This window comes from Hyperolius riggenbachi, chromosome 5, assembly GCF_040937935.1.
Source record: "Hyperolius riggenbachi isolate aHypRig1 chromosome 5, aHypRig1.pri, whole genome shotgun sequence".
NCBI classification, from domain to species: domain Eukaryota; kingdom Metazoa; phylum Chordata; class Amphibia; order Anura; family Hyperoliidae; genus Hyperolius; species Hyperolius riggenbachi.
This window is the reverse complement of record NC_090650.1, coordinates 203920947-203945121: the sequence shown is the minus strand read 5'-3', so window position 1 is coordinate 203945121 and position 24175 is coordinate 203920947. Positions and strand designations below refer to the sequence as shown.

Below are 24175 nucleotides of genomic sequence, written 5' to 3'. Positions count from 1 at the left end.
ATCTGTAAATTATCTGCACCAGGTGTCAAATATCCTAGCTCCACCACTGAGCACGCGTCACACTCTTGTTGTCACAGTCTTGCAGCTTTCTGCCAGAGGTGGAGGGGGAATACTAGTTAGACTGTGCTATACACAGGCCTCTGCACATAACAGCTTTCCCCTAGGAGGATGGACTCGAATGCCATCCAGTGCCGACTGGAGTTTCATGGGATGCCATTTGTACAGTAAAGCAGGGGAACAGAGGATAAAAAAAATGATTTTACTACAATTACCACTCATTACTAAGTAGCTCCTCTTTATAAGAGGGGTTCAGGAAAAAAAACACAAACTTTGATAGTTGTCATTTAATGTAAAATGCATCCAGTGTGGTCAGATTTTAGTCAGAACTCCTGAACTCTATCTTTGGAGATCGTTCAGTGCTAATTTTACAACAATATTTGAACAATTATTGTTCACTGGTCGATCATCGTTCTTTTTTCAATAATCTTAAACAAACGTGTATCAGGCTTCACCCTTTTACCATAATTTTTTTCATCATGGCTCATTAATGAAGTGAGGTAATATGATTCTAGTTGAGGATAAAGGGGCTAAGGGAAGGGTCCACTACCACTCCCAATCATAGCATCCATCTCCTGGGGCTCAAGCCTTCAGTGTTGGCAAGCCAATGGTAAGCAGTTGCAGTGTGACATCGTGGGCCACCTACACCTTTGCTGTGAGCATGTTCAAGGATTTTTTTTTAACTTTTATTTTTAATGAAGATGAACTTCGAGGTGATACATGCATACATGTACAATACACTGCATAACTGAGAATAACAGTAATTTTCATATTAAAAGGAACAGCAAACACAAAATAATAACAAATACCTGGAAAAAAAGATACAATATTAAAGAACAACACTCCGTATATAGGTAGTTATAGCCTAATTTGCTGGCCTAACGGAAACCTCAATATCCAAGGAGCCCATACCCGATCAAAAATGTGGATGGTGGACTTAAGAGTATGAGTGAGTTGCTCCATATGGTAAATCCACCTAATTTTATAAAGCACCCACGATGAAGGTGGCATGGGCCATTTTCAATGCTTAGCGATCAAACATCTGTTGGCAGCACATAAAAGGGACACCAGTTTATTTTGGTGGCTGTGAAGGCCTAGAGAATCCTTACTGAACAAGGCGGTTCCTATATCTCTGGGCACCGGAAAACCCATAGTAGTAAAGATTTGAAAAAAACACTCGTCCCAAGATTTAGAAATAACAGGGCAGCTCAACCAACAATGTTCCATTTCAGCATCAACAGAATTGCAATGGAAACAGTGAGGAGCCGTCAAGGCCTTGATTTTCGCCAATTTCTTAGGGGTAGAATACCAATCCTCTATAATAAAACCTGTTTCTGCGTCCCATCCCTGCACTTCCTGTGTGTGTGTGTGTCTCGTGTTTTGCGCTACTGCGCATGTGCAGGGAGGGACGCAGAAGCTGAGGAGAGCTGAGGGAGGAAGGACAGAGGGGCCTTGCGGGAGGGCGGCGTGCGCAGCGAGTGCGCGCATGCGGTGACTGCGGCGTTCACGGGGAGAGTGAGAGGGAAGGAAGGGGAGGAGAGGGTACTCAACACAGACCTAGAGCCCGTTTTGAAACGGGCTTAGGTCTACTAGTGATACAAAATTTTGTATGATTTTTCCTTAACCACAATGTTTGCAGAGGTTTTGGCAATATCAAAAAAATCAGTTCAGTCCTTCGGAGATTCTAAGACTAAGTAGGTCCCCCATTTTTCCATAGGAAGGGTGATAGAAGGGAGAGCGTCATACCATAACAGAGCATATAGACGAGCGATTAGACTCGATCTATCCGCTCCCTGCAAAAATTCACGTTCAAATTCTGACATGTATATATTGTGGGCTGAGATATATTTGCCTGTTTCCTCCATGTGAATCAAGATGTCACGGAATGGTGGATAAAGGGAGACAGCAAAATCTTATCTGAGAGAGGTGATTGACAGGATAACCGTAACAAGTCAGCAACATTGAGGGGATGAACTATTTGGGCCTCCAAGGATACACACCTTGGGGGAGAAGAGGTAATACCCCAGGTCAAGGATTTTTTTTATTATGTAAACAGGAAGTGGCTGTATCCTAATACTATTCACATCTACACAGATGTTAAATAAAGTTTGCTTACCTGTTTGAAACTTTGTCTGAGAGATGGGTATGAATCATATAGTAGGACATTTTTTTTTAGATAGAGCTTTGAAAAATTACAAACCCTATCAGGTTTTTACTGCTGTCTATATACTATACTTTCCCCTCTCCTCTTATCTCTGAGAAGGGAATTCTGGGAAGGAAAGTGCTCACAGAAATAGGGGTCTTCAGTTTATTACCAACTCCTGTTTCAGGGACAACAGTAAAATCTGAGGTTCAACTCACACTCTGCCTCTATGGCAACTGTCCCACGCCGCTGCAGTAGAGACACAGATATCAGTATAAAATTCACAGAGGTTTTATTTTTTTCCTACGCTAAGAAAACTTACAAATCATTTTTTGCTGGACTTACATTTTAAAGAAGTATCTTCTAATCTTCCGGTGATATTGAAAAAAAGTGCTTTCCAGAGTTATTAGATCTGTAACTCTCCTCTTATCTGGAACTGAAAAATAGTACCTCACATGCATTATTCTGTGCGCTTAATAGCTTACACGGCAGTTTATCATACAAAGCTGTAATAAATTAGTTAATTAATTTAAATGCACTGATTTCCACCTTTAAAGCATCTGACAACATGAATGATTTTGATTAACGTTTTTTGTAACAAAATACTGTATTTCCTAAACATCCATAATGGGTGCATGATGATGGAATAGCGTCTCTCTTCCCCCCCCCCCCCCCCGCCTCCCTCCCTCCTTCCCTATGCAGAGTCCTGAACAGAGTGTAAATGAAGGGTTATTCACTGGACTCTTGGCGTTCCACTTACCAGATCTCCCCTCAGTCGGGGCACCACTAACTACCTTATACTGAGGATAGCTCTGGCTAGGGGATGCCTGTAGCTACCTATGACAGACAAGGGAAGTGAGGGAGAAATGACAGCTGGGCCAGTCAGCACACTTGGGGTGCGGTTCGGTGGTGGTTTGTGGGTTTGTAGGTTCATGGAAGGTGAAGTCTAGGGTGCAAAACACCCGAGAAGTAAATGCTCACTCCCAGCAAGCAATCCGCCATTTTAAAGCGGAATATAACTCAGCATTTCTTCTTTGCTCTAAAAGATTATTTGCAGCTTATGCTGTATACATTCCTTACTTGATACAATTAAGTAAACATTCTCTGGCTGTGCAGAAACGTATGCTAATGAGTCCTGAAGTGAAACACAGGTCAGAAATCACTGCTGGCTGCATTTACAACAGGATTACAACAGTTATGAATAAAATTCACCAGCAGCTTTCAAAGTAAACAAACTGAACTTTGGGAAGTTATAATTTCTAAATGAATAATAATACTTGTGCACAAAAGCAAATATGATAATTGTATGGGTAGGAAAACACATTTTTGTTGAATATTTTGTCAGGTGCAATGGTATACTGCCAATCAGGTGCAATGGTATACTGTACTAACGTGCCTGCAGTACCAAATATTACAGGATTGCATAGGTTCAGCAACATTCAGGTAAGAGGGTTCGGTCAGACACCCTGTTGTCTTCCCCCATGACCCTTTCCTGTTTCAGATTTCAGTAACTCCTTTTAACAGCTTGTCCCTGCAAAACTGCAGTCCATCCTGCCATTTCTCCTCTCCCACCAGGCTCTCTGTCTTGTGCCTCTACCTCTTGACATCCCCCTCTTTCGTATGTCCCAGTTTCTAACTGTCCTCAAAGGAGCTCACAATCTAATCGTACCATAGTCATAGTCTAATGTCCTACCATATTATTATTGTGTATTTATATAGCACTGACATCTTTTGCAGCACTGTATAGTTATGTATATTTCTTCCCTTTTCCCTACCAATTCACCTTTCCCAGGAGCTGGGACCCACCAGAGAAATTAACATTAACGCACCTTTTGAACTGTAACACCTTGGTCAGCACTGTCAGATGTCAGCAATCGTGATCTTTAGCAGCATCAGCCATCACCGCAGGCTTCTTTCATGAAGAACTTGGTCATCACTGCTGAACCTGTGCCTCCCTCTGAAGCCCCTCCCCCCGTCTCCTTAGGGATGACAGAAGATTGCCAAGTGCGACTGGTGGCGCCATAGAATGTCAGCCTCGGCTCTTGGCTTTCGGACATTATTCCTCCCATCCTTCCAGAACCTTTATGAGCCAAAACCAATTGCAGGTACAACCCCCGCGTGTACTTGGCGCAATAAATGATTCTGATTCTGAGTACAGAGTTTCATAACTGTTAGTTCCATCCACATCCTGATGACTCCTTTTCCCCCAAAACTTTCAGCAACACGCTCGGCGCCCCAACCCATCAACCCTTCCATTATTTTATTATTTTTTTAAGGTGAATCTGTGGTTAAAGGATATGTGTGAATCTGTGGTTAAAGTGGATCCTAGATAAACTGTGTTCCTTACATTTAGTTTATAGTGCATTCCTCAAGCCAAATGCTTTTTTTTGTTTTGTTTTAATACTCTAATTCCCTATAAACTAAACCAGCCTCACCCACAGCTTTTTCAAAGTGTCTTGGCACTGTAGAAAGGGCTTATGGGAGCTCAGTCTGGGCAGGAGGAGGAGGAGGTTACTAGCCTGAGATTTCAGAGGCAGAGGGGAGGAGAAGAGGGGACTGAATGTGTCACAGGCTGAGGGCTGGAAATGCTATCAGCTTGCCTGTGTGTAATGTGACAAGCAAAACATGGCTACTGTCATTGTATCACAGGAATACATAATAATAAACTGTTGAAGCTGTTTGCAGCTAGACTAGCTGTGTAAACTATCTAAACTTTAGATAAGATATATAGACAAGTTACTTGTTATAGTTATTTTTTCATCTCGGATCCACTTTAAATAGATCCAATCATCGCTCTTTTTCTGCAGTTTGTGCGGGTTTCTAATAGCTGTAGGAGCTGCCATTTCCCTCCCCCTCACTATCCTCTGCCCTTTTTTATCCATGAAAAGGAGTGAATGTAATCAAGTGTTACTCTCTAAACCTTTTGAAGTACATTGTCCTTTTGTTTGCTTATTGCTACTGCTAATTACTGCAATCTTTATCTTCGTACTCTTTCCCAGGGATTAGCAGGCCAGCGAAAATATAGCAGGGCAATAAAAGCCTGTAACAAACATTTAAATGTAATAATAAAAGGAAGAATATAATTTTTTAAGCAAAGAACCACATTGTTTATATGCATTTTTGATGTGCTACTGAGATGCCCTGGGTGATAAAAAATGGTGCTCGATTCACTTTAAGGTACACTGATGTGACGTAAGCATTATAGATGCTTATAGTAACAGTCTCAAGGGGAACCTAAAGTATGACGACTATGGAGGCAGACATATTTATTTCCTTTTAAACACTACCCGTTCCCTGGCTGTCCTGCTGATCCTCTGCCTCTAATACTTTTAGCCATAGACCCGGAAGAGGCTGCCGGGAGGCAATTGTCTAGAAAGGAGGGGGACGGAGGAGAATGGGGAAAGCCATGGGCATCCTTTAAAAGGTAATTTTTAAAAGGAAATAAACATGGGAGTTCCCATATACCTCTCGCTTCAGGTCCCTTTTAACATTACAATAGCTGTACCTGTCCAGCATGCAGTATCTCTTACACAAAGACTGCTAATATGATGAGTGGGTTAGTTTCTGCTAAAAAAAATAAAACATGGTTGATGTCCTAAAAGTTTAAACATCTATGAGCAGGGGGTAGCTGAGAGCGTTGTCACAATCAATTTAGCAAGTTTATGAGCCATTTGATGTCATCTATGCAATTTTTACAAACTACCAGTAAATAAAACTTCATTAGGTTTTGTGGCATACACAGTGATAGGGGGTGCTGTCACCAACAATGGCAAAAAAATACACTTGTTCGGAGTGTATCCATTGTGTCCATTGTATTGATTGTATCATAGATTATTAAGACGTGTGACTCCCATTCAGTGTCCATAATAATTGTGCAGGTCCGGACTTTGCATTCTGTCACAACAAACACAATGGACACCGGAGAAAACAGACATGTCAGCACAGGTCTAAACAAATACCATGTGTAACATAGGATCCGATGGCATGTCTGTTTATCTGGTGTGAGCCTTTCCATGAATTGGACTATTTTTGGTTTTGGTGTGACATATAATAATCCTAACATTTGTATAGCGCTTTTCTCCTGTTGGACTCAAAGAGCTCAAGATCTGCAGCCACTAAGGGCACGCTCAATGCCCTGCAGTGTTAGGAAGTCTTTCCCAAGGACTTCTTACTGAATAGGTTCTGACCCTAGCCAGGAATCAAACCATGGACTCCCATGTCAAAGGCAGAGCCCTTAACCAGTACACTATCCAGCCACTCGCTAGCCTTAGTTACTCTAAAAATCCCCTAGCACACAAACTAATGGTAAATTAATAGAACAAATGCTGAGAGAGCCATTGGGTTTTTGGTATTGATTTGTATTGCTTTCTTTAAAATTAACTACAAAGTGTCTTTAAGTTTGTATGTTATTAATACAGGTGAATATTTACAAGAAAAGGATATTACTCCCAGTTAGTATAGTTAGTATAGTTTAAGGGAGTATCAGACATTTGAGGAATGGGTGATCGAGCCTTATCAAAAAATGTAATTGAAAGAGAGAAACAAGACATTAGGCATCAAATATCAGATTTTATATGTCAAAGGCAAACAACCAATAGTTCTTTATTGAATATTACAAGGGAACATTAAAACCATCTAAAAACAAGGCATGGCCCTGGGGACCTCCTCCTCAACCAAAATATATCTGGGATAATAAAAAGCACGTGTCACATTAACCAAGATAACTTAATACGGTCCTGGTCATCAAATGACAGAAGGAAAAACATAGCCGTAGTTGGTTAATGTATGTGGCGCATGCTCATAGTATAATTAAATGATCAAATAGTAGCACAGATATGTAGAAATCCTTCTCCATATCGTAGCAATTCTCCCAACTTCTCTCCCCCCACCCAGCATCTAACCATGAGCTCCCCAAACTCTAAAAGTTAAATATCCTTGAAAGATTCCCCCAATGATGAAGTCCAGTGTTAAAAATGCATTGGCAAGTCTGTACTGAGGTAGTTTTAGCATGCCTGTCTTTGGCACCATTGGACCATAAACCTATTAAAGTATTAACCAGATCTTTATATTTACTGAGTACCCCTGAAAAGGTTGATTTACACCAAATCCTGTGTAGAGTAACACAAAACAAATGCACAGCGCACACCAATATATGTTTATGGCAATGAACAACTGTGCATTGCAATGCATTAGAGAGCATTGCATCCAACGCACTGCTGTATGTCTCTTGACGCAGTGGCGAACAGAGCCAGCAGTGGGTCCCTGTGCAAAATATCAATTGTGGGCACCCCTGACCTGCGCGCCGCGGCAAAAAATGGGCGTGGCTACAACCTGCGGTGCGCGAAGCGCGGCAAAAAATGGGTGTGGATAGAACCTGCAAAAAATGGGCATGGCAATGACCAGATAAGGGCGGATCTAACTGTAATTTAAAGTAATCCCGGGATGAGAGTGATATGGAGGCTGCCATATTTATTTCCTTTTAAACAATACTAGTTGCCTGGCGGCCCTGCTGATCTATTTGGCTGCAGTAATAAACTGAATTACACCAGCAACAAGCATGCAGCTTAATCTTCTCAGTTCTGACAATATTGTCAGAAACCCCTGACCTGCTGCATGCTTGTTCAGGGTCTATGGTTGAAAGAATAAGAGGCAGAGGACCAGAACGGCAACCAGGCAACTGGTATTGCTTAAAAGGAGAGAAATATGGCAGCCTCAATATTATTCTCACCTCAGGTTCCCTTGAAAAGTGCAACGCAAAGACAGTGGGCCCAAGTTTTGGTGACCCTTTCCCTAGAAAATTCACATAATTGTGCAGGTTTTCTCAAGAAAATACACATAATGTGAGCAGATTTGCCCAGAAAATACATTCAATCATGTCGGCAGATTTGCCCAGAAAATACATTCAATCATGTCGGCAGATATGCCCAGAAAATACGTGCAATGATGTCGGCAGATATGCCCAGAAAATACGTGCAATGATGTCGGCAGATATGCCCAGAAAATACGTGCAATGATGTCGGCAGATATGCCCAGAAAATACGTGCAATCATGTCGGCAGATATGCCCAGAAAATACGTGCAATCATGTCGGCAGATATGCCCAGAAAATACGTGCAATCATGTCGGCAGATATGCCCAGAAAATACGTGCAATCATGTCGGCAGATATGCCCAGAAAATACGTGCAATCATGTAGGCATATTTGCCCAGAAAACACATGCAATCATGTAGCAAATTTGCCCAGAACATACATGCAATCATGTGGCAGACCTGCCCAGAACATACACGCAATCATGTGGCAGACCTGCCCAGAACATACACCTGCTAAAATAAATAATAAAAAAAAAACATTTACTCACCTGCAGCAGCAGATCTCCTGTCCCAGCCTCCATCCGGTGCGCAGCTTCCATGGGTGGTTGGGTGGATAGGTAGCCTGGTGGGTGAGTGGGTAGGTAGTCTGGTGGGTAGGTAGCCTGGTGGGTAGGTAGGTAGGCAGCCGGGTGGGTAGGTAGCCCTTAGCCGAGTGGGTAGGTAGCCTGGTGGGTGGCTGGGTAGCCGGGTGGGTGGGTAGCTGGGTAGGCGGGTGGGTAGGTAGCCTGGTGGGTGGGTAGGTAGCTGGGTGGGTGGGTAGGTAGGTAGCCTGGTGGGTCTTTAGGTAGGTAGCCTGGTGGGTTGGTAGGTAGCCGGGTGGGTGGGTAGGTAGCTGGGTGGGTGTGTAGGTAGCCGGGTGGGTGGTTAGGTAGCCGGGTGGGTGGTTAGGTAGCCGGGTGGGTGGGTAGCCGGGTGGGTAGCCGGGTGGGTAGCCGGGTACGTAGGTAGCCGGGTGGGTGGTTAGGTAGCTGGGTGGGTAGGTAGCCGGGTGGGTGGTTAGGTAGCCGGGTAGGTAGCCGGGTGGGTAGGTAGCCGGCAGGGTGGTTAGGTAGCTGGGTAGGTAGCCGGGTGGGTAGGTAGCCGGGTGGGTGGTTAGGTAGCCGGGTGGGTGGTTAGGTAGCCGGGTGGGTGGTTAGGTAGCCGAGTGAGTGGGTAGCCGGGTGGGTGGGTAGCCGGGTGGGTGGGTAGCCGGGTAGGTAGCCGGGTGGGTAGGTAGCCGGGTAGGTAGCCGGGTGGGTGTGTAGGTATCTGGGTGGGTAGGTAGCCGGGTGGGTGGTTAGGTAGCCGGGTAGGTAGCTGGGTGGGGGTGTAGGTAGCCGGGTGGGTAGGTAGCCGGGTAGGTAGCCGGGTGGGTGGGTAGGTAGCCGGGTAGGTAGGTAGCCGGGTAGGTAGGTAGCCGGCAGGGTGGTTAGGTAGCCGGGTAGGTAGCCGGGTGGGTGGGTAGGTAGCCGGGTAGGTAGCCGGGTGGGTGGTTAGGTAGCCGGGTGGGTGTGTAGGTATCCAAGTGGGTAGGTAGCCGGGTGGGGGTGTAGGTAGCCGGGTGGGTAGGTAGCCGGCAGGGTGGTTAGGTAGCCGGGTAGGTAGCCGGGTGGTTAGGTAGCCGGCAGGGTGGTTAGGTAGCCGGGTAGGTAGCCGGGTGGGTGGTTAGGTAGCCGGGTAGGTAGCCGGGTAGCTATCCGGGTGGGGGGCCCGACTCCTATCCTCCCTCCCTCACCTCGGGGGGCCCCCCTCCCGGTATGCGCGGCGGGAGAGCAGAAAATACAGGAAGTCTCCGGGGCTGCAGCAGACGCTAGAGGCAGCTGCCGCTTGGTCTCCAATATGTCTCCAACTTTGTATACTGCTCGCTACTTCCTGGTTTAGTAGCGAGCAGAGATACAGAGTTGAAGACAGGGGAGACCAAGCGGCAGCTGCCTCTAGCATCTGCTGCAGCCCCGGAGACTTCCTGTATTTTCCGCTCTCCCGCCGCATGAGGGGGGGGGGGCCCGAGGTGAGGGGGGGAGGACAGGAGTCGGGGCCTCCCAGGTTAAAAAAAATAAAAAGTAAAATTTAAAAAAAAAACAGCAATACCTAATGGGCCCTTGAAGCAGCGGCCCTTGTGCGGCGGCACGTCCTGCACGGCCGTATGTCCGCCACTGTCTTGACGGACGCATCCACATTAGGCTAGCACTGTGTTAAAGGACACCTTAAGTGAGAGGGATATGGACGAAGCAGGTAAGGGGCAATGTAATTGCAGCTGTAAATGGTAATTTGGGTGCCTGGAGATGCCTAAGTCTATAGACACTATCTATTATTATTATTTAGTATTTATATAGCGCCAACATCTTCCGCAGTGCTGTACATAGTATATTGTCTTGTCACTTAACTGTCCCTCAGAGGAGATCACAATCTAATCGCTACCATAGTCATATGTCTATGTATGTATCAAGTAGTACATGTATAATAGTCTAAGGCCAATTTGGGGGGTCAATTAACTTATCTGTATGAATTATGGAAGTCGATAGTAGAATATTGTTAATAATACATTGCCAAAGTTCATACTATTGGCAACATCAGGCATCCAAATGAACAGACACCTTGTATACATGTATGCCTAAACAGAGAAAGCACATTATAATTTAACTAGTTAAAGACTGCCCCACGCCAATGGGCGTGGTCGCGGCGGCAGCCCCAGGACCGCCTAACGCCATTTGCCGTCAAGTCCTGGGGCTGCATTTTGCAGGAGATCATTTCCTGCTCGGGGGGCTGCTTCAGTCTTCGAGCGGCTATAGCCGCTCGGGAGACTGTTAGACGGCGTGATCGCCGTCTATTTACACAGTACAGTGCTGCGATCGACAACAGCGCCGTACTGGGGACAAGAGAGCGATCGGCTCTCATAGGCAGAAGCCTAGGACAGCCGATCGCCGTGATTGGCTGGCGGGGGGTGGGCGGGAGGGACAGGGGGGGAAAAAATACAAAAATACACTTTTTTTAATAACAATAGAGATAAATATTTGTATTCGATCAGACCCCACCAACAGAGAGCTGTGTTGGTGGGGAGAAGGGGGGGGGGGGGCGGGCAGGAATTACTCGTGTGCTGTGTTGTGCGGTCCTGCAGCTTGGCCTTAAAGCTGCAGTGGGCAATTATGCAAAACACAGCCTGGTCTTTAGGGGGGTTTACCACTAGTGTTGGGCCGAACAGTTCGCCTGGCGAACCTCTCTGGGCCTCTTACTACTTCCGGGGCGCAATGACCCGGAGTAGTACGCCTGCGCTGCCCGGCGGAGCGCGTCCTAGATCGCGCTCCTGTTGCCGGGCACTCTCTGCGCATGAGCGTGACGTCACTCATGACGTCACGCACATGCGCAGAGAGTGCCCGGCAACGGGAGCGCAATCTAGGACGCGCTCCGCCGGGCAGCGCAGGCATACTACTCCGGGTCATTGCGACCCGGAAGTAGTAAGAGGCCCATGGATTTAGAGATGTTCGCCGGCGAACGGTTCGGGAACCGTTCGCCACATCTCTATTTACCACTGTGGTCCTCAAGTGGTTAAAGAGAAACCGTGACCAAGAATTGAACTTCATCCCAATGAGTAGCTGATGCCCCCTTTTACATGAGAAGTCTTTTCCTTTTCACAAAAGGATCATCAGGGCGCTCTGTATGGCTGATATTGTGGTGAAACCCCTCCCACAAGAAACTCTGAGGACCATGGTCCTGGCAGTTTCCTGTCTGTGAACCTCGTTGCATTGTGGGAAATAACTGTTTATAGCTGTTTCCAACTGCCAAAAAAGGAAGCAGCAGATATTTCCACTGACATCACCTGCCAGCAGTAAAAATGTCACCATGTGATAAATGTCAGACTGTAAATCAGGGAGAGAATTTTACAATGGGCAAACACTGACTAAATCATTCATGCATAATTACTGTAAAAATGAAGCACTTTTTTTTTTTATTACATTATTTTCACTAGAGTTCCTCTTTAAGTAAGGTCCTTTTACAGATATGCATAAATGTGCTCTTGAGTTCAGATTCTCTAAGTCATCAAAAAGATCATGTAGGCCTCTATTTTTTTGTTGTGATTGCACAAAGGCTTTTGTCTTGGTCAGTTCCCTTTTTAGCTTACATCTCTTTCTGTTTCACTTACAAGATGAGTCAATGACTCTACTTCCCCTCTGTACTCGCTTATTTCATTCTTAAAGCTAGATTTCATATTAGCCATGACCTGATCAAAATTTATTTGGGAGACTAACCAAAAATCCTACAATTTGCAAGGTTCATTAACTTGCCTCAGTGGTGGGAAGGGAGTTAGACTCTCTTTTGCTGCTCCTCAGAGCTGGGACAAGGTCCTCCAGCACCCAAGGCTGAGACACCAAAGTGCGGTGTGTTGTGTGTTGTTGCGGCAGTGCTAGTCTATGGGGATTTGAGCTGGGTCCTCTATAGTAGACTTTACTTTCTGCAGGCTGCTCACCTGACTCTTTTGCTTTTGTCATATTTCCATTATTTTCAAGTTCGGTACAGTGGGATTTACCGCCATATAGCTCCCACTCTGTCAGTCTAGATGGACTGGCCTGACAAAATAAGGTTTGCACACTATTAGAACATTTTGATAAGCAATTTTGAAAGCTGCAATATGTATTTCCTCTGGTTATTATGCTTTGGTTTCAGTAGTGTCTAAATGACACATCTTGAACAAGTATGTGGCCGGTATAGACAGACTTTTGACAGAACATTTGCATACTGTATTCGTTTTGGGCTGTATTGGAGGAAGAGGAATATAGAAAATCCTCATTCTCATCTAACGCAGCCACAAGGTGAATTTGACTGCCGATTTTGCATAAATTCCGCTAAGCGAGAATGGGCCAGAATTGCCACAAAATCGAGTTTGGCAACCTTGTGCGCTCATTCCTACTGCATCATAGATGAAATACCTGTTCTAAATAAGTAAATATGTCAATTTAATTTAGTTCTTACTTTTACTAGCGAGGTTCCTAAGGTCAAAAATGTGTTTGCTAAAACCTGTGTAGATTTATCAGCTGTCAGCTAATTGATTGGAGACTAGTGATTCTGATGTCCTTCCTAGCTATTGACTATGTCATGGTTGAGGAACATATTCAGTGAAATCAACCCTAATATTCTTTAAGGACTATTAAAATACACAACCAAATAGTACACAATGGTAAATCTTCATACCCTAAAGAACATGTACAGTATACCTGAGGCTTTGTAAATATGCTTGACCTACAAGTACAAAAAAATAAAAGAAAGGAAAAAATAAAGAAATAATTCCCTGGTTTAGCACACTCTTCTGAAGTGGTGCATTATGGACATATGCTAGAAGTGGTGATCTTCACTTTTCATTAGTTTTAAAGTGTACCAGAGACGAGAAAAGTGTTATACATACCTGAGGCTTCTTCCAGCCCTATGCGCACGGATCGCTCCCACGTAGCCGTCCTCAGTCTTCTGTATCGCCGGTACCGGGTCCCGTAACTTCGGCCAGTAGGAGAAAAAGTGAATTGCATCAGGTTCTTAGTGCACAGATCAAACCGATCCCGATCGCCGCCATAGCGAGGCCTGGAGCTGATTGGGAGGCGGCGCCATCGTGGGATCCCTGGGGCCTGGGGGGTACGTATTACGGCGGCGATCACAGGGGATCGGGGGGAGCAGAGGCACTTGGGAAACATATTTAGCTAGCTAAGCGCTAGCTAACAAACATTTTGTTGCATAAAATCCTCCCGGGGCCATGTGATCCCCTGCGGCGGCTAGCTCGAGCGTAGCTCAGGCTTACCGCCATGGAAGTTAAAGAGATGACCCCATGTGGGCCTCTCAGATGCAGAGACCATGGTGAGGTCACAACCTCTGACTGCCCTATTGCTACACCACTGAGAGCATTGTATTTTCTACATGCTTTTTCAACTAATATGTGTGTGTTTAATTTATGGCTGTGGGAGTGACTGTACTGTGGAATATGTAAACAGCAGCTACAGTTAGATATACTGTAAATAGGTAACAATGGCTAAATTTGAGACCTAAGCACTCTTCCTTTCCATGGAATTTCTCCTGGCTTGTAATATCTATAGGAGCTGCCATGTTCTCCCCTTCACGCCTTCCTTATTTACAGAAGTTGCAGATGCTATCTTCACACAATCCCTCTAAAAAAGTTCTTTGAAGAAAATGTCATAATTAACCACGCCCTCTTTTGGTGAAAATGCATTGTTTACTTCTTGCTAATGACTACAATAAAACAATTGTCCTTAGCTGTCTGAAATCTCTACGGACGGGCTGGACCACAGACCTGCTAAAGTAGGCTGACTAAATGTAAGTGCTAAACTTTAAATGTAAAATAAAAAGCAAAATGAAAGTTTATTTTAGTAATGAGACATATTGTTGGCATGCATTTTTCATCTGCTATTGAGATGCCCTGGGTGCTAAAAAATGGCACTCGGTGCACTTTAACTAGACTTAAGATGCGTACACATATACAGTAACTATCACCAGTAGGGATCGGGCACAATATTTGCATTGCAGTATATGCAGTTCGGCGATTAGCGGGAATTACCAGCTAATCGCCGTAGTGAGAACGGGATCTGTGAGGTGCAAGAAGGGATAGGAAACAGTTTGGTAGTGATTAATACTATTTAGAGCATCTATAGAAGTGAAAATGACCAGCACAGGACCAATAAAGAGCTAATACTAAGGTTGAGGGAGAGCCCATTGCGGCCCCCTCTGCGGTCGCAAACCTCTTCACCCCCTATTGCTACGCCACTGCTGTCCCCCAAATAAAAAGGGTTTGCCACTTTGATAGTGACAAAGGACTTGGAGAAATGGGGAGAGCAGTGGTGTGTGTTCCCCACTTCAATCTATTAGTTGCACCTTTGAAACAAAATAGGTACATGAGGGATAAGTATCAGTTCCCTGTTCACTACTTTTCATTCTACAGTCTGCGGAAGAACCAACAGCACATGGGTGTAGAACTAAGGCACTAAGGCTAAGCTCACATTGTGAGACCAATCTAATTCACTTTTTCTCTAAACTACTAGCCGACCACTCCAAGCCAATTAGCGTGAACGCGGCAGCAGCCCCAGGACCGCTCCATGCCAATTGGTGTGAACGGCTTCCTATGAGGCTAGCAGGAGATCAGGCGTGCCAATACGCGCGCATCTCCGCTTGGAAGGTGTATCGCCGCTCGGCGACTGTCTGTACAGCGCTGTAAGTCTGTACAGCGCTGCAATCTAAAAGAGTAAATGTATTTAAAATTAAATAACAAACATTTCATTCAAAAAAACAAACACCTGGGGGGGGGGGGAATCAGATCCCACCAGAGAGCTCTGTTGGTGGGGAGAAAAGGGGGGGGGGGGGATGGAATCACTTGTGTGCTGAGTTGTGCGGCCCTGCAGCGAGCTCTTAAAGCTGCAGAGGCCCAATATGAGAAAAATGGCCTGGTCTTTAGGGGGGTTTAACACCGCAGTCCTCAAGTGGTTAAAGAGAAACTGTTGCGAATATCTTAAAATTTAAAACACATGCAAATAAGAAGTACATTTCTTCCAGAGTAAAATGAGCCATACATTACTTTTCTCCTGTGTTGCTGTCACTTACAGTAGGTAGTAGAAATCTGACATTACCGACAGCTTTTGGGCTAGTCCATCTCTTCATGGGGGATTCTTAGCTGATCTTTATTGTTTATAAAGACATTCATTCCCTGAAAAAGATTTATACAATGATGTTGGCCAGCCTCCCTGCTCGCTGCACACTTTTTTGGCAGTTGGACGGAGCAACTGCCATTCACTAAGTGCTTTTAAAAATAAAGAAAACCCTGAGAACACCCCATGAGGACATGGGCTAGTCTAAAATCTGTTGGAAATGTCAGATTTCTAATACTTACTGTAAGTGACAGTAAATCATTTATGGCTTATTTTACTCTGGAAGAAAATTACTTCTTATTTGTATATGTTTACATGCATTTTAAATTTTAAGATTTTCATGACAGAGGTCCTTAAGTGTTCTCCTAGATGATATTTTCACATCTTATCAATAAAAAGCCTTTTAAGCCACCAGCAAGCAAAACATTATTTTGACAGTACCTTTTCACCTACTTTTTCAATTGATGAGTGCTGAAAAGTTATTTTAAAGTTCTCCTGTAAAAACAAACTCTCCCCTAGGGGGTACTCACCTCCTGACAGGGAAGCCTCTGGATCCTAAAGAGGCTTTCCTGGTCCTTACTCCATCCTCTTGATTCTGTGTTGGGACCCTAGAAGTGTGGTCTCCATTCGCATGCGCACTAGCTCAGTCAGAAATAGTGGAAATAAACTAGCCAGATTGTGTCTGTGCGATTGCGCAGAGGGCTTGTGTCTGCGCAGTGGCACAGATGCATCGACCCATTCCCGACCAGCTTTTACTGAAGAAAGCTAAGCGGGACGGAGCTACTACACAAGCGCAAGATAGCATAGTAACAAGCCTCATTTTGTGGGTTCCGGCGCTGGGACAGAGGGACGGAGGAGGACGGAACTCCAGAGGCTTCCCCCTTCCGAGGTGAATACCCGATAAGTGCACTTTTTTTTGTTACAGGTACACTTTAAACAGAAGATGAAAAATTGTCTTCTAGGAAAAAACTTAGGAGAAAAAGCGAATTGGATTGGGCATTAGGGCCCATATGATAATTTTTAATCTTCTCTTTAAAGTGAACCTCTGGACTAAAAATCGACTCAGCAGCACTGAAAAGGCTTGGTGTTTCTTTAACAGTTTCACAGCATCAGAACTTTGTTTCTCTTATACAAGCCTCATTTTTAGCTGCACAGAAGAAAACTGCCCGGGCTTTTTTCCCCTGATGCTGTGCAAAGCATGATGGGATTCTGATTTTGTTGTTCTCATTCTGCTGTTTTGGTGCAATTTTTTTTTTTTTACATTTTGAGTTTGACATTTGAAGCCTAGCGTGTGCAGCTGGGAGGGGTAATCAGGACACAAGACAGTTGGAACTGTGTCTCCTGCTCCTTGTCACCTCCTTTCAACCAAAAAGATGGCTGCCCCCATGACAAAGATGGCAGCCCCCATGAATCACAAACATTTGCCTGTTCTTTTAAAACAGGGTGGGTAAGAGATTATATTACCTATCTATTCTAATTAACATAACTAATGTTACTTGATGACAGTATGTTTGTTTAGGCTGAAGTTCCCCTTTAAATAACTTTTCAGTACTCTTCACCTATTTTGGGGGGTACTTTTTAAAATGCAGAGTACTATCAAAACAATTTTGAATATTTTCTTGCTAGCTGGTAGTTTGAAAAGCATTTTTATTGACAAGTTTACAAAATCACCAAGGAGAAAACTCAGGAGAAAAAGTGACTTGTATATGGCCCTATGTGTGCTGCGTGATACACACGTTATAATACAACACACACTCTGCATGATAAAACATGCACATTATTTTCATAGCGTGACCAATTGCTATGTAACTTGTGTTTTCACACGTTATCCAGAAACACACTTTGCAAATTACCTTAGGCTAATGTTGTCCATTGCAACATGAAGATGTAATCATGCCAATGCAATTGTATGGACAGTTTGTACAGGCAGCATGTTCACGTGCAGTAACAGCACAACACCACATGGGGTCATATGCAATTCACTTTTTCTCCTAAGTTTTCTCCTAGGAGCTCATTTTTCATCTTCTGCCAAAAATGACTTTTCAGCACTCAGAATATCAGAAGTCACAATATTTCTCAGATGACCACTGTATAAATAGGCCCCTGGACCTTCAGGCTAATTTCACACCAAGACGTTGCGTTTTAGGGGACGTTATGGTCGCATAACGTGCCCCTAACGCAACGCCTGGTGCTCTTGGATGTGGACGTCAGAGTGAGCCGCGTTGTGCAGCTCACTCTGGCGTCTGTGATGCCGTGATGCGTACTCTTGGACGCATGCGGCATCAAGTGGTCCCGCCAGCCAATCGCCACATAGAGCGGCGCTCCAGGAAGTAAACACTGCACGTCACACCGTGCAGTGAATATTAATTAGCCATGTGCCTGGCCGAGGAGGGGGGGGAAGACCTCCTCCTCCAACACTACTGAGCATGTGCGCAGGCATAACGCACAGCATGCAGCACTTTCAACGTACGTGCTGCGTTACAATGTAACGCAATGTGGGCACTGTGAACAGCCCATTGATTAATCCTTGCTGTGAGTAGGGATGCGTTACAGGTTGCACGAACCTGCGCCTGTAACGTCTTACTGTGAAAGCAGCCTCAAAGTAAAGCAGTGAAAACAAAGATCCTGTAAAATAATTATGGTACAAAATAAACTATGAATACAATTTACATTGATTATTTTGCTGTCCAAGTCTACATAATGCTGCCTATTAATAATAAAATATTGATTGTACAATCTTACCACTTCTATGTAATATGAGGAACTGAATGTTACAGTTAGACTTACCGGTAACTGTGTTTCTAGACGTCATACGGGACACTGGAGATGTGGCTCCGCCCATCCAATTAGTGGAAACCACCTGAAAGAGTAAAAAGAGTATTAATAGCCCCCACCCTCCCCTGGCTCCTCAGTGTAATGAAAGTAACTTCCAACTAAAACACAGAGAAGAGGAGAGAAAATAAAAGACACCTCAAAAGAAGTGTAACCCATAAACCCCCAATCCAATAGCCGTAAGAGAGTGCGACAGGAATAGAGGTGGGTCGGTGTCCCGTATGACGTCTAGAAACACAGTTACCGGTAAGTCTAACTGTAACATTCTCTAGCCGTCATACGGGACACTGGAGAGATAAACAAGTAGTCTGAAAAGACATAACTAGGGAGGGCCACAACCCTGGAGCATTACTCTGCCAAAACGACACCGTACTATGCATAGGTCCACAGAACCGTATGGGCAGTAAATTCCCATGCAGAACCATTCTGCCACACAACCGCACTGGCCCTCAGAGCAGGATTGTCAATATCCATTATAATCCTACAGCATACATTTCTAAGATTTCAGCATCTCGAAACCCTCTGCTCTGCATCCACTTATATCCTCTAAGATTTTCAATCTCCACAGCCAGCATAGGTAAAGTGCCGGCCTGTATATCAGACCAATTCGAAACAGGTTTGCAGACCAATTCGAAAGAGGCTCGAAGTCAAAATCAAAACAGACAAAGTCATAATCGAAAGACTCAAAGTCATAATCGAAACAGACTCAAAGTCATAATCGAAACAGACTCAAAGTCATAATCGAAACAGACTCAAAGTCATAATCGAAACAGACTCAAAGTCATAATCGAAACAGACTCAAAGTCATAATCGCAACAGAAAGTCATAATCGCAACAGAAAGTCATAATCGCAACATACTGAAAATCATAATCGAAAGACTCGAAAGTCATAATCGAAAGACTGAAAGTCATAATCGAAACCGACTGAAAGTCGTAATCGAAACAGATTCGAAGTCAAATTCGAAACAAGGGACTCCCTGAAAACTAACCAGAGATTCATTTCTTGAAAGTTTCCATTACCCCTTAATTGTCAGTCACCATCGCTTCAGTGCAGGTTTGACAAATCATCATGTTCTAATATTGGGGAAGCCAATTGCTACAATGGCAACAATTCACCTTCACCCCACCTGCTGCTTAACATTCACAGGTAGATCACATGGACACAGAGGATAGGAGAAAAGAAAAAAAAATAGATACAGGGAAAATCACTCTCTAATCTAAAAACATATGAGTGCACATCCCTGCAAAATGTTAGTTTCTGCATCTAGCATAGGAAACAAATGATTCCTTAAGACTGCTCAGGGCTTTCCTTACCCTGAAAGACTCCATTACCTCTTTGTATAAATTGTCAATCACTACAGCACTCATAGATTTAGTGCAGGCTTGACAAATCATCTCGTTATAATACTGGGGAAGCTTAATGTTGCAATAGAAACCTTTTTAGTTTTTGGCTTCTCCAAACATTATCCTATACCTCCCCCGCTTTTACTTTCAGCTTGCTATGATATAGATAGCGGGAAAGGATAAAACACAGGTGAAATCACACTCTAAACTGCATAATATGAGTGTATATCCCTGCAAAAAAACACTATCAGTGCACACACCTCATCTGCTGGAACAGACTGGGAAGCCTCATGCCTGTGATCCCATCTCTCCAGTATGGTCAGTGCTGTCACCTCTGCTGCTGGAACAGACTGGGAAGCCTCTTGCCTGTGATCCCATCTCTCCAGCATGGTTAATGCACTTACCTCTGCTGCTGGAAAGGACTGGGAAGCCTCTTGCCTGTGATCCCATCTCTCCAGTATGGTCAATGCAGTCACCTCTGCTGCTGGAACAGACTGGGAAGCCTCTTGCCTGTGATCCCATCTTTCCAGCATGGGGAAGAACAACAGGAGCAGTTCATTTCTTATGCAGCCTAGTTCTCCTATATTAGACTCCCCCACCAGCGCCAGCTTCCCAACCATCGCTTGTGGCCCAGGGATTTCCTGCATGCGCAGTGCTGCCAAGAGGATGCCAAGCAGCTGGGGGAGAGTCCCACGATCCTTGCCCGCACAAATGCATACGGAGGGCAGAGGGATCGACATCCGAACACCGCGTTCGGCAGAAAACCGGGTGCATAAAGAGACGCCACTTGGCGTTCACAACGATCACCCAAGCCACCCGGTCTTCTCTTGGCCTCACCACCTAGTGAAGCTAAAAACTAATAAAAACTAAGGGAGCTACTCCTCTTCGGTGTTTCCGGGACAGAAACCAAATTAAACTGAGGAGCCAGGGGAGGGTGGGGGCTATTAATACTCTTTTTACTCTTTCAGGTGGTTTCCACTAATTGGATGGGCGGAGCCACATCTCCAGTGTCCCGTATGACGGCTAGAGAAAGTATCCATTTAAAGTATATTCACTTAGTTTTCCCTTTTACTACATAGATTTAGTAATATTGTATAATCAATATTATATTATTGATGGCACCTTAAAGCAAGTAAAGGTGGAAATACTCTTTAAATACCCAGTGTGTTAGTAAAAATTTCACAGTAATAATCAAGAATCAAAATAAACTCACCTCTCATTTAGGGTTACTTTAGTTTCTGTAATGATTCCCAGTTTAAAAGTAAGAAATGCGTTCTTCACCGAATATATCTGCTTTTGCTTGTTTCATCACTTACTGTTGAAAACCAACATTTGTTCTAGAGGATTGTTTGAAAATATCCTGTTTCCATGAGAAAAAGCGCTGTGTTCATAATTTCACTTCTCCAACGAAACTCAATTTCCTCTAATTACTTGCAGCATAGTTCTCAGAAGAATACTTCTAAAAAAAATTATAAATACAGTGCCATGCAAAAGTATTCAATCCCCCTGGCTTTGTACCCATTTTGTTGAATTCCTACTTGTAATTTTAATGTTTCTTAGGCCTGGGACCCACCACTAGCAGCTCTTTTCTAAGCGCTTGTGATTTGAAAAGCTCTTGCTAATGTAATCCTATGGGTGTGATCCCACTTGAGAGAAGCAACTTTTTTTAAATCACCCATAGCATTGCACTAGCAATAGCTTTGAAATAAGCACTTAGAAAAGCGCTGATAGGGCTGGCTCACACTCGGCGCTTTGCCCGCGATCGCGATTTTTGGGCAAAATCTTGCAATTCAGCGCGATTTGCACTTGTGATTCCCGTTCAATAGAACAGGAATCACACAGCAATCACTCCCAAAATGCTGCATGCAGCACGTTTGCAATTGATCGAAATCACAACCGCTGCAGTGTGAATGTATCCATAGGGATACATTGTAGCAGCACTTTTCTGATCACCAGCGATCAGCAAAGCGCCTAGGAATCACCCCAAATATAAACCAACTCCTAGTGGGTTTCAGACGTCTTATTTTATGTGATGGATCTGAACAAAACAGATTAAATTGGTGAAATGAAAAAAAAAAATTAAATAAATATATCTTACTAATATTATACAGTAAATGTGAACGTTTGGATGTTTGTTACTCAACCATGCAACAATGGCTGAACGGATTTGAATGAAATTTGGCACACACATACATTACCTGGAATAACATATAGGATACTTTTTATCCCCATAACCAAAAAGTGGGCGAACACAAATACGCTTCGGAAATAATCTAATCGACGGGTGTATCGAGTGCGGGAACGCACCGTGTGTATCCAGCATTAGTGTTAGAAAAAGTGGGCGGAGCCAACACCAGCCAAATACATACCTGGGCAATGCGGGGCCGTGTGTGTGTGTGTGTGTGTGTGTGTGTGTGTGTGTGTGTGTGTGTGTGTGTGTGTGTGTGTGTGTGTATATACACACACAGCACAACACAACACAACACACACACACAAAAACGAATTAAAAAAAAACAAAAAACTGAACATTGGCATATGCCGTGAAGCTAATAAAAAGTCTTGGTGCAACCAATTACCTTCAAAAGTCACATAATTGGTGGAACAAAGTCCATCTGTGTGCAAAGCAGGGCTGTGGAGTCGGTCCAAAAATCCACCGACTCCGACTCCTCAGTTTAGGATTCCACCGACTCCGACTCCACGACTCCCGACTCCTCTAATTTGCATATTACAATTTTGTTGATTAAAAGTATGTAACATGAAATTCGTCTCATAACTGCCAACGCTTAGGAATTTTACAAGACAACTGAAGTGAGAAGGATATGTAGACTACTATATTTATTCCCTTTAGACTAAAACTAGTCCTTAGTAATAGTACTTGTAAAAGGTACAAACCGGAACAAAGAACATCTATCAGGCCCTAGGCAATGTAAGTGTGGGTACATGTAAGAATGATGTGCAGGTACTCTGCAAAGGAATGAGGAGATTGTAAACAGACAACACCTCTGTGTTCAATGTGCACAGCATTCTCAGTGGATTCCCTGCAGCTCTGTGAGGAGTGCATATGTAGAGCATAGTACTACTGTGTAACAAAGTAAACCTGAGACAGATGAAATTAAAGTTTTATACATACCTGGGGCTTCCTCCAGCCGCCTTCAGGATAATCAGTCCCTCGTTGTCCTCCTCCACCACCTGGATCTTCTGCTATGAGTCCAGGTACTTGAGCCAGTCTGGCGTAGTGCGCATGAACACACTCCACCGCTAGGAGCATACTACACCTGTGCAGCACTATTGCGCAGGTGCAGAATGTTCCTGGCTGTGGGAGTGGCATGCGGCCGGACTGCGCTGACTGGCTGAATTACCAGGACTCATAGCAGAAGATCCGGGTGGTGGAGGACAGTGAGGGACTGATTAGCCTGAAGGGGGCTGGAGGAAGCCCCAGGTATGTATAAAACTTTACTTTTCATCCGTCTCAGGTACCCTTTAATTTGTAGTCACCAAACCAAATTTTAATAACATATCAAATTATTTGATTTCATCAGCAAAGGGAGTGCATACATTTGCATAAATCAGCATCAGTGCAGAATTATTTCCATCTCATTGACCATCTCTATTAGTGACACAGCTACACATCAGGCTTTATTCTTACAGCATAGATGTTATTTAGTATATATAAGAGATTCCTGTGTACGCATCATATATACAGTCACAATCAGATATGTACATCTGACCTTAAAAATACGGGGACTGCTTTATTGAAGCAGCACAAGTAACTAATTTTGATTGGTTTATTTCATTTTTGTGGACTAAGCACAGCTATTACTGTATATATACATTATTTTTAATGACTATTATCTGAGAAATAGAACATTTTATCATATTTTTTATTTTAATTACAGTTACAAATTCATTAGGAGTCGGAGTCGGAGCATTTTTTCCCGACTCCGACTCCAGGCACCCAAAATTGCCCGACTCCACAGCCCTGGTGCAAAGCGTCACATGATCTGCCAGTATAAACACACACCTTTTCCGAGAGGCCCAGAGGCTTCACCACCATTAAAGGTGGTGACGCTTGGTCACGTGATGCTTGGTGTAATGGAGTGCACACTCAGCCCAGACTATCGCTATGCGCCGGCCAGAAGTGAACAGGGGAGGACATACTGCACAGGGCGCAGTATATCCGGTTCATAGGTCAAGCAAGTCGCGGGACACCGGCACGAATATAACACGAACGGCGGCAGACTGAGGGGGGGGCAGGAGGACCAGAGGTATGTACTTAAAACCCCCAACACACTGAAGCTATATTTTTTCCCTGTTGTGCGA

At 44.2% G+C, this 24175-nt stretch overlaps 1 protein-coding gene across 4 annotated transcripts in view; it reads right to left on the bottom strand.

The window, feature by feature from the left end:
• Positions 1-21150, bottom strand: part of LOC137517560 (C-C chemokine receptor type 8-like) — a 28445-nt gene extending 7295 nt beyond the window's left edge. Inside the window, exons 1-3 of one of the 4 annotated variants that reach the window (XM_068234562.1) lie at positions 18650-18733; positions 18467-18539; positions 2546-2636 (exon numbers count right to left, since the gene is read on the bottom strand). Coding sequence is in view for 1 of the 4 variants with exons in the window: in XM_068234561.1 (XP_068090662.1) it covers positions 21069-21075 (7 nt within the window). In the remaining 3 variants the exon portion in view is untranslated. The other 3 variants (XM_068234563.1, XM_068234564.1, XM_068234561.1) reach the window with 3 other exon arrangements.
• Positions 21151-24175: the final 3025 nt, after the last annotated feature.